The sequence below is a fragment of the Neopsephotus bourkii genome, unplaced genomic scaffold (genome assembly GCF_033783945.1).
Source record: "Neopsephotus bourkii isolate Nb327-2 ecotype Australia unplaced genomic scaffold, CSIRO-AGI_Nbou_v1 NB_1376, whole genome shotgun sequence".
Lineage (NCBI taxonomy): Eukaryota > Metazoa > Chordata > Aves > Psittaciformes > Psittacidae > Neopsephotus > Neopsephotus bourkii.
In genome coordinates this window covers 5,347,838-5,365,613 of record NW_026901855.1, presented here as the reverse complement: position 1 = coordinate 5,365,613, position 17,776 = coordinate 5,347,838, and the positions used below count along the sequence as shown (strand labels likewise).

At 36.6% G+C, this 17,776-nt stretch overlaps 1 protein-coding gene across 3 annotated transcripts in view; it reads left to right on the top strand.

Annotated features, from left to right (window-relative positions):
* Positions 1-16,906, top strand: part of SEL1L (SEL1L adaptor subunit of SYVN1 ubiquitin ligase) — a 31,805-nt gene extending 14,899 nt beyond the window's left edge. The window contains exons 7-21 of one of the 3 annotated variants that reach the window (XM_061367546.1): positions 1,134-1,187; positions 1,285-1,344; positions 2,005-2,086; positions 2,410-2,564; positions 3,303-3,359; positions 4,417-4,485; positions 5,725-5,802; positions 6,728-6,790; positions 7,231-7,318; positions 7,669-7,817; positions 8,355-8,520; positions 10,145-10,216; positions 11,321-11,493; positions 15,124-15,252; positions 15,650-16,906. In XM_061367546.1, the coding sequence (XP_061223530.1) occupies positions 1,134-1,187; positions 1,285-1,344; positions 2,005-2,086; positions 2,410-2,564; positions 3,303-3,359; positions 4,417-4,485; positions 5,725-5,802; positions 6,728-6,790; positions 7,231-7,318; positions 7,669-7,817; positions 8,355-8,520; positions 10,145-10,216; positions 11,321-11,493; positions 15,124-15,252; positions 15,650-15,853 (1,599 nt within the window). In that variant the 3' untranslated portion in view covers positions 15,854-16,906. Of the gene's footprint in view, positions 1-1,133; positions 1,188-1,284; positions 1,345-2,004; positions 2,087-2,409; positions 2,565-3,302; positions 3,360-4,416; positions 4,486-5,724; positions 5,803-6,727; positions 6,791-7,230; positions 7,319-7,668; positions 7,818-8,354; positions 8,521-10,141; positions 10,217-11,320; positions 11,494-15,123; positions 15,253-15,649 lie in introns of all 3 variants that reach the window. The other 2 variants (XM_061367545.1, XM_061367547.1) reach the window with 2 other exon arrangements.
* The last annotated feature ends 870 nt before the right edge of the window (positions 16,907-17,776 follow it).

Here is a 17,776-nt window from a genome sequence, read left to right as displayed (position 1 = left end):
TTAAAAAAAACATCATTAAACAGCCATTTTATGGCTTATTATAATATAGTATAGTGGCAGTCTTGTCATTTAATTTCTTATCTGTTCTGTCACTGACTAGATTGGGTGTATAAATCAAAAAATTGGTAGATAGAGGAGACTCCAGCCACCAAATCTCCTCTGAAACTGTGTTCTATTCTTGTGGCTTGTTGTGGCTTTTCATCTGCAGTTTTATCTTTGACTTAAGTAGATACACAAACACATTTATAATCTAGGAAGTTATAAACTCCTAGGAATCTTGAAAGCTGTTTAGTGGGATGGGACTTCCTTTGTCCATGTACCTTTGAACATCATAGAATTGTTTATATGTATTTGTACACATGTAATGTCTTAAATTGTGGGTGTTACCAGTTTTAATGTCTCAATATCTGAATACACTTACTATTTTTTTTTTTTTTGTTTTGGAAGTGTCAGCTTCTTTAGGAATTATTCCTGTTTCTTTTAGCTCTTTAGCTACCGAGTCTGCTGTTTCCTGTTTAATGTTGAAGTGCTGATTCAGCATAGACAGCAGGAACGTGTTTTCTCTAGAGATTTTATATCTTAATGAAGATCTTGACTTTTATTGGTCTAGAATTCAGTAGTGTCTGCATGAGGTGATTATTTTTGTGTGTGTGTGCACTTTTAGAATTATCTGGAATAGTCTTAGAACACTGAAATATAAACTGTTATCTTCTGTGCTAATAGTTTCTTTTCTGAGCAGCACAGCTGTAACAGGTGTTATAGATAGAGCAGTAACTATGTAAATTTTAAGAATAAAAATAGCCTGTGAAAAATCGTCAGCCAAACAGCTCTGTGCATCCTAACTGCTTATAGTCATAAATACAACTAACCCGTGGCAGAACATGTGCAAAATACGAAATTCATCTGTTAGACAGTAAATCAAACTGTAAGACTTCTATGCATAGGCAACTGAATAATTTAGAAACTTAGTGTTTTAAAAGGGTCAGGAAAGGCACTAGATGCAGGAGGTACCCAAGTGAAGGTAGAGCTTGTCATGTTCTTTGCAGCTTTGAATCATTGTTTGACTTTATACTTAAGTATTCCAGGAAAACTGGTTTCAAAGTATGTGCTGACAAACTTTATTTTATTTCTAGGCTCTTGGATTTCTATATGCATCTGGTCTAGGAGTCAATTCTAGTCAAGCTAAGGTAACATACAAATTTTCAGCGTGTGCTCTTGTATTTTATCTTGGAGGCAGATGTTATCTAAGTAACCTATGATTTTTTTTGTTTGTTTGTTTTTAAGGCCCTGGTGTATTACACTTTTGGAGCTTTAGGAGGAAATCTGATTGCCCATATGATCTTAGTAAGTAAGATAGTTTATTAACTTTACACATGAACAAATTTTGTAATATCTTAAAATTTTAATGTAAGGTTTACATTCATGTGAATACACTGTCCACATGTTAGATCATGATGCTTGCATTGCGTGGGCAATAGTATCCTTCCTGTTATTCCGTGTTAATTTAAGGAAAAGTCTGCTTATTCTAAGCTGTATACCACTATGAATTTAGATGGACCATGTTTGCATCTCTTGACTTAAAGCAGAAGTGTCAGATTTTTAATCTTTATAGGCTAATGAGAACTGTGAAAGCCAGAAATCTTTACAAAAGATCTTTATATATAAGATCTTTTATGTAGTTATGTATATTAATATAATTAGTATTGTGAGATTTGGCAATAAAGTGTAACATGTGTAAGTAAAAGGCTTTAGGTTTTTATTCATAAGTATCATTCTGCTTATTTGCTTTATCCTGAGTGCTATCTGAAGTATACTGGCTATGCTTAAACTTTAATTATATCAGTTAGTTGCTTTTAATGCAGACACAATGGACTTGGGGCCTTTGTTTTGCCTATTATTGTGTCATCAAATCTTGCCCAAGTGAGGTCAAAAAAGTTAGTAACCTGGCAAGCACTATGTTGTCAAATAACCGGTAGTCCCTTATTTTCATATTTTCCTTTCTAGGGTTACCGGTACTGGGTTGGGATAGGAGTCCTTCCAAGTTGTGAATCTGCTCTCACTCACTACCGACTTGTAGCTAATCATGGTAAAAGCTTGTTACTCTGCTAATGTTCTCAACTTTAGCTGTATTTTTATATTATTCGCCTAGAAGATACTATAAGTACTGTCAACACTGATAGTATAAAAATACAGAATTCCTGCTATTAAACAAGTTATCTGTTTGGCTCTGAGTCATGATATGATATGCTATTTTAATCTCTTATCTATTGAAATGTCTTTAATTCTTACAGAATGTGAAAGTAATTAATTCCATGTAACAGTCTGAAGCTCTGTAGGGATCTGTTTTTACTAAGTAGGAGTGTAATATTTGCATTGAACAAAACTGAAAATTTCTTACCTGTTTTCCAGTTGCTAGTGACATTTCTTTGACTGGTGGCACAGTAGTTCAGCGAATCCGCTTAGCAGATGAAGTAGAAAATCCAGGAATGGCAAGTGGTATGCTAGAAGACGACTTGATTCAGTATTACCAGTTTTTAGCAGAGAAAGGAGATGTGCAAGCACAGGTAAGATTAAGTTCACACGATGACATGCAGAGGTTGTCAAGAATTACAGAAACAGCTTCATGAAATACGGAAAGTCACTGGAGCTTTATAGTTTTTTTTCTTCCTCCTACATCAACCTGTTTGCTATTTCCTGTTTCGTTTTTATGAGAAGAGTCTCATATCTTAGTGTGTTTAAGGTAGAGCTTGAATAGAATATGGATTTTCTTTGTGGAAATTAAATTCAAAACATTACAGCTTTAGTATCTTGGGAAAAAGAATCTTGGCTTTCACTAGACAGAGTAGTTTAAGGATAGGTTTAGGTGTTACGAAGGAAGAACTGGACCCATCAGGGGACCTCAGTTTCTTGCTGTATCTGTTCTTACATGGCTTCTGCATGCTGCAGGCTGGCCCTCTTCTAGACACAGTGCAGAAGGGGAGGACACTAATACAGGCAAATTGTCACAATTGAAGTTGCTCATTTATGACTTAAGAATTAGGTAGGTAGAATTCAAATGAGCTAAAATTATTTTGTATCTGGTCATGTCACTTTTATCTAGGCTAAATGTCTGCTTAGGCTAATGGAAAAATGGGGCTCTACTGTAGTTAATGAAGCAAATCTATGCCTTCAGACTTTGTGGCATTTTTAAGTCTGATACAGTCTGTCTTTGTGCATTTAATTAGCTCACTGGTATCTGTATTAATGGAAAAGAAAACCCCTAAAGAAAAGTTAATTATTTGCAATGTAAAATTTATTTTTAGGTTGGCCTTGGACAATTGCACTTACACGGTGGGAGAGGAGTAGAGCAAAATCATCAGGTACCCTTTCTGTATATATTTTATGCATATTACCCATGGTGGAGAGCGAAAAAGTATAGCTGAGACCACAGTGAAGCAAAAGTGTTTTAATCGCTACTGTAAGGTATTTAATGATTTCAGTAGTTTGTTTGATAAAATTTAATTCATTCAATAAAATTTAATCTTTATGTGACTAATACATACAGCTGATCTTCTTACACAATCAGTTTTAGACTAATAATCTTAGAAGTGAGGAAGTCAGAAATAAAGACCAGGTTTTCACCAGGTACTACTTGAAACTGGCTGAATTTTTGTACATGTAGTAGAATCTCCATGACACATTGTCTGTGCATTAGCAATGATAGTCTAGTTTGTGGCTTGCAAGAATAATTTGCTTCTATAGGTAAAACAGTGCAACTTTCAATACTAAGGATAGTAAGTGCGCATGGAAAACAACTTTTGCTGATGATGGCCAGCCTACGTACTGCTCCTTATAGAAGTTAAAATAGTTAACCTTTTCTTAAAGTATGTATTGGAAAAAATGGACAACTGAGGATGTGCGGTCCTGATAATTATTGCAAACTCTGCTACTGACTAGAAATTATTTAATGGTCATAGCATTTAAAGTACCTTAAAACGATTGCTCTAGAAGGGTTCGGAGATCGTCAGTGGGTCAGAAACAGTATAACCAATCTTTGTGTAAAACTGAATAGGAACTGGCATATCCATCTTCTCCTAAACAAGGTTTTGGAGCTACAATAAGGGAACAAAATTTATCTCTGTTGCTTCTGCATAGTAGCAGTTGTGGGAGTTTTTTGTGGGTTTTTTTTTTTTTGCTGTTTCTGTTTTTGTTTGTTTTGGGGTTTGTGTGGTGGTGGTGGTGGTGTTTTTCTCCTCTGCTAAGTATTGTGATTATAAGTGGGGAACCACCCTGTTACGTATATTAAATTAGGTGGGATCCATAACTCTTGTCCCCAGAAGAACCTGGTAACTTGGCAAACAGCTTCTGCTTCATTTGCAAGAAAAGGTATTCAAATCATAGTCATGGTGGCTAAAATTCTTATTTTCTTCCCTACAGCGAGCATTTGAGTACTTCAATCAAGCAGCTAATGCTGGCAATTCACATGCCATGGCTTTTCTAGGAAAGGTAAGATGAACACTCTCACAAGCAAGCAAATTGGCTGTCTTTCAAGGAAAAATAACAAATATTTCCTACTTTCTGATATCAGGCAATATGGAACTTTAATGCTGGATTTGAAGCATTTCTATTCTGCTACGGGTTTGAATTTTCTTTTTTAGTCTATTATGTCTAGCCTAAATTTTCTGCTTTAGAATTTTTTGTCTTTTCAAAATAGTGCTTGAACTAGATTTTAAAAAAAAAAATCAAATTGTTAAATACCTAAATGTCATTTTTCTGTGGTAGAGTTCAAAATTCAGAGTAGGCCTCTATGCCCTCCAGTGTATGGACAAAAGTTTGTCAAAATTTTGCTTGTTGGGAAATAAAAAGGCCAGGAAGGAAAGGAGAAAGACATCTGTATTCTTACTCGTTGTAGAAAACTGAGGCACCTCAGTCAGGGTTGCCAATGGGTCTTCATGTACTCTGAACCAAAGCTTGAGTGTATCTCCAAGGTGGGCCATTGTTTCAGTTTTCTCAGATTTAAGTCCTTATTTAATATAAGACATGATAGACAAACTGCTAATGGTGATGTTAATATCTTATATTTAGGTATTTAGGTCACTTGCCTGAGATCTAGGTTGCAGGGGTAGCTTCGCCCTCTGAGGAGCGAAATCCTTATTACTCTATTTTAGTACACTTTAAGGTTAGGCTGCAGTAACCAGCAGCTCTAGCTCATCTTCAGGCTGTCACTGCAGTAGAGATGCAAAATTCATGTCCTTAGAGCATGAAAAAAAATAATATGCTGGTCAAGGCACCCAACAGAAGGAATTGCAGGTTTCTGCTTTCTCTACTGCTTGAGTGGTTTGTATCTAATAAATGCTGAAATGAACAGGGTTTAATAACTAATTTTTGCTTTGTTTTCAAGATTTTTTTTAACTGCCAGTGTAGTTTGACTTCCACTCATCTTACAAAATTTTTGCTTGATTGTGTTCTTTACCACACACTGGTAGAACTCAAAGTTGAAGGGTATTATAATGAAAACTTTCTAATTTTATGGGGAATTCAGTCTCCATTTTGACAGTTAAACCCTCTGAATCTGAATTTTGCAGTATACAGATCTTTTCTGCTTCTGGACAAGTTCTTTAATGACTCTTCAGTAATGCAATAGTCAGAATAGTCCAATACTCATACACAAAGCGAAGATGGTTCATGATCTCCATGCTAAACTGACTTCTTCAGTTGTTCTTCAGTAACACGTTTCCCTTTCAGATGTATTCAGAAGGAAGTGATGTTGTACCTCAGAGCAATGAAACAGCTCTTCAGTATTTCAAGAAAGCTGCTGATATGGTATGATTTTTAAGCTAGAAATACAGCATATGTACTAAAAAGCTGATTAGCTCAGAAATGATGCAAATGCTCCTTTTTGTGCACTTCTGCATGCATATACCTATGAACACTGACGGAACACTGGAACAGGCTGCCCAGGGAGGTTGTGGAATCTCCTTCTTTGGAGACATTCAAAACCCGCCTGGACACGTTCCTGTGTAACCTTATCTAGGTGTTCCTGCTCCGGCAGGGGGATTGGACTAGATGATCTTTTGAGGTCCCTTCCAATCTCTGACATACTGTGATACTGTGATACCTACACTCAACTTCTTTCCCAGATTAACCCATAATTAAAACCTTCTTGTGTGAATATGTCGGAAACTGCCTCCAGTTGTCATGGTGGTTAATGAAGCTATGTTCAGTACAAGGAGTCTAGCTGTCATGAATGCTGGCATCAGTATGAAATACTGACCACCTACCTAGCCTGACATTCTGTTAAGTGTTAGTTTTCATTAATCTGAAGCTATATTGTCACAGCTGCTTTTAAATTGAAACGGACTCTCAGATTTCCTGTGGTGGTTTTGGGAGCTTCTGTAGCATCTGGAACATTCTCAAACTTGGAAAACCAGAAGAAGAATAAGCTATTAATGCCCCACCTTTCTGTGAGTGTGGGTTATTCATTTCATATGACAGTTTGAAAGTGCACAGTAGACCTTGGTAACTGGCATTGAAATTTTTCCTTTTTCCTTTCCATTACCTGTGTAGTTACTGAATAAAAGTTTCCAAAGATGCTGTTTTCTGCCTAAATAACTGTTATGACCTAGAAGCAAAGTTAAAGCAAATACACCTTAAGCAATGCTTGTTTTAATTATTTTTACAGGTAAATTTGAAAAATGCAGCTGTAGGTTTTGCCTTTCTTTACAGAAGTGTTTTTCTGTGTTTTCAGGGTAACCCAGTTGGACAGAGTGGATTAGGAATGGCTTACCTTTATGGAAGAGGTGTTCCAGTGGTAAGTCATCTTTGACTGGAGGAACAGTTTGAAGTTTTTAATTAGTTCATGTGCCTTGTAGCTTATCCCATGAGAAGGTTTCTTGTCAAATGTTTTATATTTAGCTATGTGAACAGATACTCAAGTTGTTTTAGCCCAAAGCTGAGAAACTAAGTTAAATGATTGTTCTAGAAACAGAACAGGGCACCCATTCTGTGACACGTAACTCTTGATAGCAATTCTATATGCCAGTTTTGAGATAACTACAGACTTGAGACATGCCAATATCATTGTAGGGTTTTTTGTTTCCAGATTTTGACCAGGTGAATAGAACATTTTGCTGTAATTTTTTTTCTGTAATGCAGATCTGTCCTTACATATGAGTACACGCCTATTGTCTGTCTTTATGTAAATTGTGGTGTATTGCAAGGCTCTAATGAGGGGACCAAATCTTCCTGCAGAACTATGAGCTAGCACTGAAGTATTTCCAGAAGGCTGCAGAACAGGGATGGGTTGATGGACAGCTTCAACTGGGTTCCATGTATTACAGTAAGTGGCATCAAAGTAATGGTTTGCCAGGTCTGAGCATCTGCCCTTTCAGTAACTGTTCACTAGATGGCATTAGAAGTGTGTGTGTGTGTGTGTGTGTGTGTGTGTGTGTGTGTGTGTGTGTACTGTTCACTAGGTGGCATTAGAAGTGTGCGTGTGTACGTGTGCGTGTGTACGCACACATATGCAGCCTGTAGTGTGGTCTAACTAGATTGACTTTATATTTTATTGTTTTTTCCTAACACTTTCACAGTTTTATTTAATAATTCTAAAGACTAAGTACATACTGTATTTCATACAGTTTTGCTTTTCAAGAGGAATTAATAGCAATGACTGACTCTTTCTTTTAGATGGCATTGGAGTAAAGAGAGACTATAAACAGGCCTTGAAGTATTTCAACTTGGCCTCCCAGGGTGGCCATATTCTTGCATTTTATAATCTGGCTCAAATGCATGCTACTGGCACTGGAGTGATGCGATCCTGTCATACTGCTGTTGAGGTAAGGTCATCCATTTATAAGGGTCAAATAATACTGGCTTGAAGAAAGTTGGGTATAACCACGTCAGCTTATGTAGGAAATCTGTCCTGGCTAAAATCCACTGGTGACTGCAGAGCCAGGGCTAACAAAAGGCAAAGTGATATATTATTTTGTGTATCTCACGAGAAAAATCTTTATTTTCATATGTTGATATGGCAAGTTTGTATTTGCTTTATTAACTACGAAGAAAATTAAAAGAATGTAATACGAAGTAAATACCAGTAACTACCCAATTCTTCATTTAAGCATGTGTTTAAGTGTAACAGAAAAGCTCAGTAATTCTCGGTAAGCATCTGAATCTTGGCATGTGTTTGCTTAGTAACCTGTATCTTGAAGTGAGCCTGTCTTAAGCAGTGAATTAATCTATCAAGTTTTTCCTGAGAAATGTGAATATTTTGAACAGGCATTTGAATGTTAAAGGTTGACCTCTTCTAAAACCTAAATTTCTGAAGTTCCTAACAACCAGTCTTCTGCCCCATTTGTTTTATTCCCCTGCAGTTGTTTAAGAACGTATGCGAACGGGGGCGTTGGTCTGAAAGACTTATGACTGCCTACAACAGCTATAAAGATGGTGACTCAAATTCTGCTGTGGTTCAGTATCTTCTTCTGGCAGAACAAGGCTATGAGGTTGCACAAAGCAATGCTGCTTTCATATTTGACCAGAGTAAGGACCTGAATCTATTGAATTTTTTCTGGAGTTGGCCTGCAGTAGCCCATTTAGTAGAATGCTAGGATGCTTGAAGATACAATTACTCTCATTCAGTTAGAACTTCAGTGAGATTCTTGTCCTCTTGCTTGCTCTTCATACTGGAAAGCAGTCAGTTTTAATTTTCACCTCTAAGGACAGCTTTCTGGCCTAAAAGAATACTCTTACATTCTGATTTACAGGGTTTAAAAATGGGATGGGGGAGAATGCTTTAGAAGCTTGCACAGTGTTGAAAAGTCTCTTCCCTGGATTTCCTGAACATAGCCTGAACATTTTTTTTTTAAAATCTGTGAAGTAGGAAAAGTAGGAATTGCATTAGTTTTACCTTTGGTCTTTACTGTGCCTTATCTACAAGCTTTGGTTTTCTTTGGTTTTTTATCTTGCAGTGTCTTTTCCCAGCACTCTTCCCTCCCTGTCCCTAGAAGTTTTTTGTAACTTTACTCGTACTGCTCTTGAAACTGGGATGAAGAGCTGGGCAGTTAGTTCTTAGACTTGAAAAAACTTGTCCTAGATCTCTTAATGCAAACTAGGTGGCTAGAACTTGGATTTCTTGGAGTCTGAGGTCATAGGGAAATAATGGAAGTACACATGACATCTTTCTAGAAACTACAAAACCCAGTATTTAAAACTTTCTGGATCCCAAATCCAGAAATTTAGGACTCCTATTATAATCTTTAGGGCTTTGTATCTTAATATAAAAATTAGCCTATCATCCACCAATAGATGTTTTAACACAAAATTAAGATTTCATGTTAATGTTTTTCAGAAGTGCCCTAGTGACTCACCTTTAGATAAGTTACATCAATTACATCTTGACTCAGAATGTGTACTTGCAAGAAAATAACCTCTTTCCCTGAGTTAAAATTCTGATTGTGATTACTCAGATATATCGACATTTTGACTGGAGATGAATTTAAAATCATTTTATATACTTTATACAGAAAATATATATGTCAACTGTGAGATAGTATAGCTGAAACCATAATTAACAAGACGTGAAAAAGAGTTTATCCTATAGACTGTCTGAACTCCTGATACTTCATCAACTCTCAGTTTATAACATGAACAAGTAAAATAACTTCTGTTCTGAAGTACCTGTAGCACCATTGTGTAGAATATTCACTCGCTGCTGAATAAAGAGTTTAAGCCTTTGTTTTATTTGACTGGTCTTGGGGTTTAGATGATCAGACTGTAGGTTATACTTTAGCCTTGTATTTGAGTGCACTTTTCTCAGAGCCCAAATTGTGTGCTCTTAAGACTTGCATCTTCTGGCATTCCTCAAGTATGCTTCAGAATTAACCACAGGAATGGGAGAGAAACTTGGTAAAGAATATTTCAGGGTGAAATAATACAATTTGTTCCTAGTTCTTCTGTGAGCAGATACATGGAAAGACCATATAAATGAGAGAGTCTTTTATAAGTGTCAGATGCGTTGAATCTTGTTTGTGCTATAGCACAGATGACTTCAAGTTTTTAATACATTTCAGTGGATTAACTATAAGCATAGGGTTGTGGGGTTTTTTGTGGTATTGTGGACACATACCATGCTCCTATTTAACTGAATTACTTTCCCCTCTAGAAGAAGCCAGCATAGTAGAAGAAAATGAAACCTATCCTCGAGCTTTGCTTCACTGGAATAGAGCTGCTTCTCAAGGTATATCTGTACCTCACAGTTCCAATTATTTTATTTTTAGTAGAGCCATTAATGTTTGTTTTCATGTGTTTTTTTTATGAAACGGAGGGAAAGCTTACCTCCTTCAGTTCAACATTAGTTGTATTTGACATAATGCAGTTGCTGTTCTTCGTTCCACTCTCAGCTATAATGCCATTGCAGAATGCATGCAGTTCTGAGCTGTTCTGAGATCCTGAAGCCTTAAAGGTCTAAAACACAGCTGTACAATGTGTTTCTTTTGCTGTGCCATACAGAATTATAGAGCAGTGTTAAATAGCATTAGAAATGTTTACACTGATTTTTCTAAAAATGAATCCACTTGGAAAATAGATACAAAAGTACTCTTCAGGATTTTGGTACTTGTCATATTTCTTACTCAAAGCTCAGCCATGAAGAATGCAGTCTTGATATCCAACAAACTGAAGTTTAAACTTTGGTGGTCATGATCCTATACTAAAATAAGCAAAACTAAACTTAATCGTGAAGTATCTCAGTGTGAGGTTTCTAACTTCCATACAGGTGCATCTTCATTGTCTGTCTACTGGCTTTTTACTTAGGAGCAAGTGCATCATGTAAATGGAGCCAAAGAATTTTGTCTGAAATTCTTCAGACCTACTTGGCTTTTAGTAGAAAGTTAGAAATTGAGATAGTTAAATGGTTAAGTATTCAATTACCAAATGATGATGAGAAACTTTATTTTTCAAGTTTTAGATGCCTCTGTTTCAAAAACAAAGACAGAGCCCTTACTGACCACATAATAAATCAAAAGTTTTTCTGTAGTAAGTGACTATGAAAAACATGACAAAGCTTTTCAACTGATGCCACTAAATAGCAGTAAAAATATTGGTAGGATTACTGGGGAAAAGACTTCCCTGAAAATAGAAATTAGTTGTGCTGTGGTTAGCTAAACCAAATTAAAAATAAACAACCCAACAAAACCAGACTGTCCATGAGAGAGGGAAAAGGGAGACAATTCGTGGAAACTGTAAAAAGTAATACTAAAGCCTTTATTGCATCTTCCTGTGAAACTAGCAAGGCTTTCTTTGCCTACCTATCTGATCTTTTTTGTTGTTTCTTGATTTATAGGATATACTGTTGCAAGAATTAAACTTGGAGATTACCATTTTTATGGCTTTGGTACTGATGTTGATTATGAAACTGCATTTATTCATTATCGACTGGCATCAGAGCAACAGCACAGTGCTCAAGCGATGTTTAATCTGGGCTACATGCATGAGAAGGGGTTGGGCATCAAACAGGTGAGTAAGCTGTAGGCTAATAGTCTGCTTTTTTACAGCACATTTACTAATGTTAGATTAATTCCATAACCGCTACTGGGCTTTGTGCACTGTATAACCAACTGCTTAGTAGGAATTAGCATATCTCCCGATACGTTGTCCTGTAGCAAATGGATAAGTATATCCACTTCACACTTGCCTATGTGAAGAAATGAGGCATAGACAGGGAAAAAACTATTTGCCCAAGATTGTGAGGTTTGGCAAAAAGAGTGTCATATGCTTGAGTAATGCTTTCGAGACTTTGAAGTGTAATGAAATGAATGCATATAGTTTCCAGGTTCAGAGTATTTTTGGCACAAGATTGGTATTGGTCCAGAGTATTTTGGTATCCTCCAAAACACTGGTTAATTTGTTCTCTACCATGACTTTTTGAAAACAAGCTCGTGCATCTTCAAGTAACAAGCCATAAGCACAAACAACGACGTGATTATTAGCTATGGTTTTTCAAATTAGGCTAGGCCAGTTTGCTTTGCAAAGTACATTCCCTAAAAGAAAGCAGTGTATCTGGTTCTCTTAGGTAGGAAGCCTAATGGTGCATTGCTGTCCAAGAGTTAAGTGAAAATTTTGCAATCCAGAGCAATACATTCTTGTATGTGTCAAAATAATGTAATTAATAATTGCATGCTAAGTTTGAGCAGCCTACCTTAATGTTCAACTAAGGCATGCAATTTATGTAAGTTTAGCAGTATCTTCTGTGTTACCTGAAACTGCAAAAAATTGGTCTCATTTTCCTTATTTCCAGTGAGCTTCAACATTTGCTTTTTTGTGTAGGTACCTCTTGGTAATTGTTGGTCTATTGGAAGACCCATTTTTGTTGGTTTTCCCCTAAATTCGTGGCAAAAGGTCAGAATAGTGAAGGACAAGTCGTAAGGTCAATATTGTTACTTTGGGAGCACCAAGCAATCAACATTTGAAAACTGTTTACTGAGCTAGCTGTAAAAGTGACAATACAGTACACAAACAGCATTACTTCTAAAGCTTATCTTCTGTTTTTATTTTAGGACTCTTTTCTAAAAGCAGCAGTGCTATGGATTTTTTTATTTTTTTTTTTTTAAACACACCTTTCAGGCATGAACTTTTTTCATTTCTTTTGCTTCTGCCTTGAAAACAGCCCAATTTAGATCACATAATGAAATTTTGAAAATACTGTAACATCACGTTCAGTTCAACTGCGAAGAATATGAGAAACCTGAGTCCTGATGCTATATTTGCATAGAGTAATTCTCCAACCTGAAGCAGACATGGCTACACATAGATAGCTGAAATGAGTATACAAGGGCTCATGATGAGCATGTGCAGCCTTGCTTTATGCAGATGAATAATACCTTCCTCTCATACAGATCCACTGTTGAAGGAAGAGTTAAACTGAAATGATGATAGTTAATACAAATATGGGAAAGAAGCACTGAGAATGTTTAAGCAAGGAAGTTCCACGTATAAAACTGGACTTGGTAATTCTGGATGCGTAAAGTCTTCACTTGCTGCATCCTAAAACTCTACAACTGTAAGATGAGAGGATGGAGATTTAGGGCTGACTAAATAAGACTAGGGCTGGGCTTAGGATATTCTGAAAAAGGCTAGGACTGAATTTTGAATGAAGCAAAAGAATATTTGGCTTCTTCTTCCCAGAATGGACGCTGTTGAATTTTGAGCACCAAATGGCTGACAGTTTAAAAAAAAAATCATGCTTCCTGATGTAGCAGGTAATACGTACCACTGAAGTCTGTTCTTTCACTAGAGGCCTCTGGAAAGGACATACAAAGATTTTTCAGCACTGTGGTATCTAACAAATTGTGATTTTGTCGGTCGAAGGCAGGGATGTGTACTCTTGCTTCCTCCCCACCTGTGTCCACATCATTAAGACTAGAGGCCCTCTAAAGTTAGGGAGAATGATCCAATAAGGTGGCCTGCACAATTTCCATTCAGGTCACTGTTCACTCTGGTTAATCCTGCATCAATATGGTATTTTTTTACTGGGTTTTGTTTGGTTGGTTTTCTTTCCAAACAGCTTTTACCTTATTCTTCTTTACTTGTTGAATAAATTGTCTTTCCTCCATACAGTATTTTATGCTATATCTCCTCTACATAGTTGGTTTTCAGACTCATACCAGGTCAATGCCAAATATTAAGCCCTTTCAAAAATCCTCACACATGTACACTGTTACACACTTTTCATAGATTGAAATCTTTGATTTGAATATTGAAATCTTTGATTTCAATAGATTCATAGATTCTATAGATTTCATAGGTTCAATCTATGAAAAGTGTGTAACAGTGTACATGTGTGAGGTTTCAGGTTGTCCAGTTCCTGAGCGTGCATGTCGAAATGAAGACTGTTTCCATATACTGCTCAAAATAAGAACAAATTAATTTTCTCATGGTCTTCTCTTAAGATTTGGCATGGTATTTCAGTGCCATTTGTGTATTAAAGTTCAGATTCCAATAGTACTCACTGTCAAGTGAGAGTGAAGAGTGTATAAGCAGAATGAAGTGCGTGCTAATTAGAAATTAAAATAAGCCATGATTCTGCTTCTATGCTGATACTACCACAATATGAAGCAGATAAGGAAACTCTTTTAAATGGTCTTTAAACAAAACACAGTCTTTACAGGCTCAAGGATTATTCAGAGTTGTTTTATTAAATTAAAATGCTAAAATTGTGAGCTAGTACATCTCATTCACATAATGTGATTTTCATACTGTTATTTCCACATGTTATGGAACCAAGCTTTACTGTATCAATGAACAGAAAATCTTTATGGTATTTCATAATCATGATAAAATTATAAAATGAACATGTGGCATGAAGTCCTGGAGATTTCTGTTAAGTGTCCAACTTGGAACAGTTCTAGAGGTAGGTCTTACACAGGCCTGCCCTACATATCACTGAGTGAACATAAGCAGCTTATATCCAGGTATCATAACATTGCACAGTGTGTGTCTGAAGTGAAGCCAATAAAACTCCCCAGAAAAAGGAAAGTTAAGCTGTTCAGATACATGTATCCTCTGTTCTTCCTACAGTTATCTTCTTATTCCAACTACTACAAAAGAGAACAATAATTTAAGCTCTTCCTAAAGTTTGTGCTCATGCTCTTGCCAGGCTCCCCTCATTAATGCAAGTTATGTCCATTTTGGATAAGGAGCGAAATCTAATTTAGGAGTACATGCAGAAATGGGTAGAAGCTGCACTATGCAGCATGAATACTCTGGTATAACTGGGATGGGTTGCTGCTTTGTACTCTTTCATGGCTTGTGCTTTCATAGTCTTTCATGTTTGGTGTGGTATTGGAGATGATATAGTGTACCAGAGTTACCGAAATATGTGCCTTAGTTTACAGTGCATGGGTTGAATATGAATATGAATCTCTTTGTCAGTTTCAATTCTAGCATCAGCTCAAAGCTTCCCTTTACTTGTCTAATCAAAGGTGAACATACCTCAAAAAAGGTGTAATTTTACTGAATGGATGTTTAACTTGATGGAAAACCTTGCATTCAAATGACAGTATGCAGTAGATTATAGTAAAAGTTCTATATTTTATGGTTAATTTTTCAAGTTCTTCAAAATTGAGCTTTGTATTTTCTTAACTTTAGGATCTTCATCTTGCAAAACGTTTCTATGACATGGCAGCTGAAGCAAGCCCAGATGCTCAGGTTCCTGTCTTCCTAGCACTTTGCAAGCTTAGAGTGATTTATTCCTTGCAGTATGTACGAGAAATCAATGTAAGTTATGCAGAATTAAAAAAAAAAAAGCATCAAATGTGTTTTCCATTTTAAAAGAAGCTTGCCTTGTAATGTTACTTAAGCAGAAGTGTAAACTTGAGCCTTCTGAAAACTTTAGATGTGTTTTGTTGTTGTTTGCTAAGAAAGCTACTGAACCTGTGATGCCTATTTCTTACTTGTGCAACTGTGAAAAACTGAAATGGGCACAGCTGTTCTTCCCTTGACGAGAATTTCCCTAACCTGTTTCTCTGGTCTTATCCATGACTATCTGCTATCGAAGTTAAGCAGGTAGCAACTGGTATTTGTACGTGAAAAAATGTTACAAGTCAAATTTAAAATCAAAGTAACTTCCCATTCTTTCTCTTTGGCATGATGATGTGGACTTCTTGTTTTCTAGATAAGAGATGTATTCTCGCATGTTGATATGGACCAGCTGCTGGGGCCTGAGTGGGATCTTTACCTTATGACCATCATCGCCTTGCTTCTGGGAACAATTATAGCTTACAGACAAAGGCAACATCAGGCAATTCCCAGACCAGCAGGACTGCGGCCAGCTGTGCCTCAACAAGAGCCACCACCAGAGCATCAACCGCCACAATAGCAACAAAAGCCTCAGTGAAAGAACTGGATTTTTCCAAAAGGAACAATTTTCATTGTGATTTAGGACTTTGGATCAATGGTCCCTCCCCCAAAAGAGGCGCAAAGAAGTTGAGGAAAACAAAAAAAGTCTGAAAGCTGCTTAGAATGTTGCCTTTTTTCAGGGATAAGAAAATTCTGTTGAAACTGATTTGAATGTTATTTCAGTGCCAATGGAATAACACTATGGCTTTTTTTCATAGAAACACAAGAGTGCTACTACAAAATTGTTGCCTGCTGTATCTAGTTCCTCTTTATTCAGAGTCTTTTAATCTCCTAGAGATAGCAGAAGGCTAGCAATGAAAGGCTTTTGCCTGCTTGATAGCAGTTGCCCTCTACAAAAGTAAGAACAATTTTATGGCCAATTCAGGTCCCTAGAAGCTGAATGATACTGAAACTCTAAAAATACTAGAGCTGTATAAATTTATATTCGGATCTCCATCCCAAGTATTTCTACAATCCTTATTTAATTTTCTTAATATTTCCTACACTTCGGTCTTTTATGCTGCCATGGTGGTTTAACATGGGTTATTTATAAACTCTGTAAAACTAGACAGCAAACATACCACTCTCTATTTGTGCTTTTTTGTTTTGAGTATTTTCCTCTGTTCCCCTTAGACTAGACTAGACAGTTCTCAGCAGACAGTATGTAGCCCAGGAGGCAGACTGGGACAGATTGGGTCTGTAAAGCTCATCAGTTGAGAACTATACACATGGTGCCCAGATCTTGCATCCTTCTAGAACTTTTTTGGAGCCTGTGTACTTGGCAATACTTTATAACATAAAACCAAATTGGTAGTGTTCCTAAATTATTTAAATCTACAAAGAGGCTGTCTGGGTTGCAGAAAGCACCAGTATTATTGTGGACACTGAAGAAAGGACAGAACCAGAAATCTCAGTGAGTTAGCTTACTTTTTTGTTTGGTTTTAGAGGTGGAAGTTTAGTATTTAATTTTCAGCAATTCTGTAAGCGATCTACACTGCAACAGGGAAAAATATATTATCTCATGAATGCATCTGTTTAATGCATCTACAAAAAAGGGCCCCAGAGATCTTCACTAAATGCCAGTGATGCTACTGCAAAGTTTGGCTAACTGATAAAAATCGTATGTTAGATTACATCGATGCTCTGGCTGTCTCTAACCTCTCTTGTACCTGGCATACATGGGAAAGTCAAAATAACATTTGGCTGTGCCATCTGGAGGACCCCTTCTAACAAGAAAACCCAAAGAGAAAGATGACTTAATGGTTTATGGCTTTCTGATACCACCAGGTCATTGCAAAGGCCTTTTAATGAATGTAAAGAACATGACCCGTGGACTGATATTTTTGGACTGCAAGTGGAATCTTCACTTAGTAAGGATTTTCATTGATTTATAATTTCAGGATTTTGGAGGTGGGAAGCAGTAGGGAGTAGCTTAGAGGCAAAAAATGAAGTTTCTGTTCTTATTTACCAGTGGCAGTGAAATACTTGTTTCTGTACTAGCATTAAATCCTCTAGTGTCTTAAAGCTGAATGAAATACAACTGAAAATGAGGAGGCTTTAGCTGATTTATGAAAAAACCTGTTGTGTGTAAAGGGTTAAGGCTTCCTTTCATGCAATTTTTTTTCCAGTGGATTGGCAACAACATATCAGTTCACTTTATTTAGAATTGAGATTTTGTAATGGTTTCATACTTAGTACATTTGCAAGGAGACCATTGCACAATACAGCTGTAGTTTGGGAAAGGAGATCAGCAATACACCCTTTTGTAAACTGAAATGTCATGGATGACTAGTATTAAAGTATAGGTAGAACTTCTCAGTACTTCAAAATGCTTATGCTGGTCATGTGAAGACTGATCTTTTGTTTTCATTTAGAAGGTTGCAGCATGTGATAAAGAGTGTCT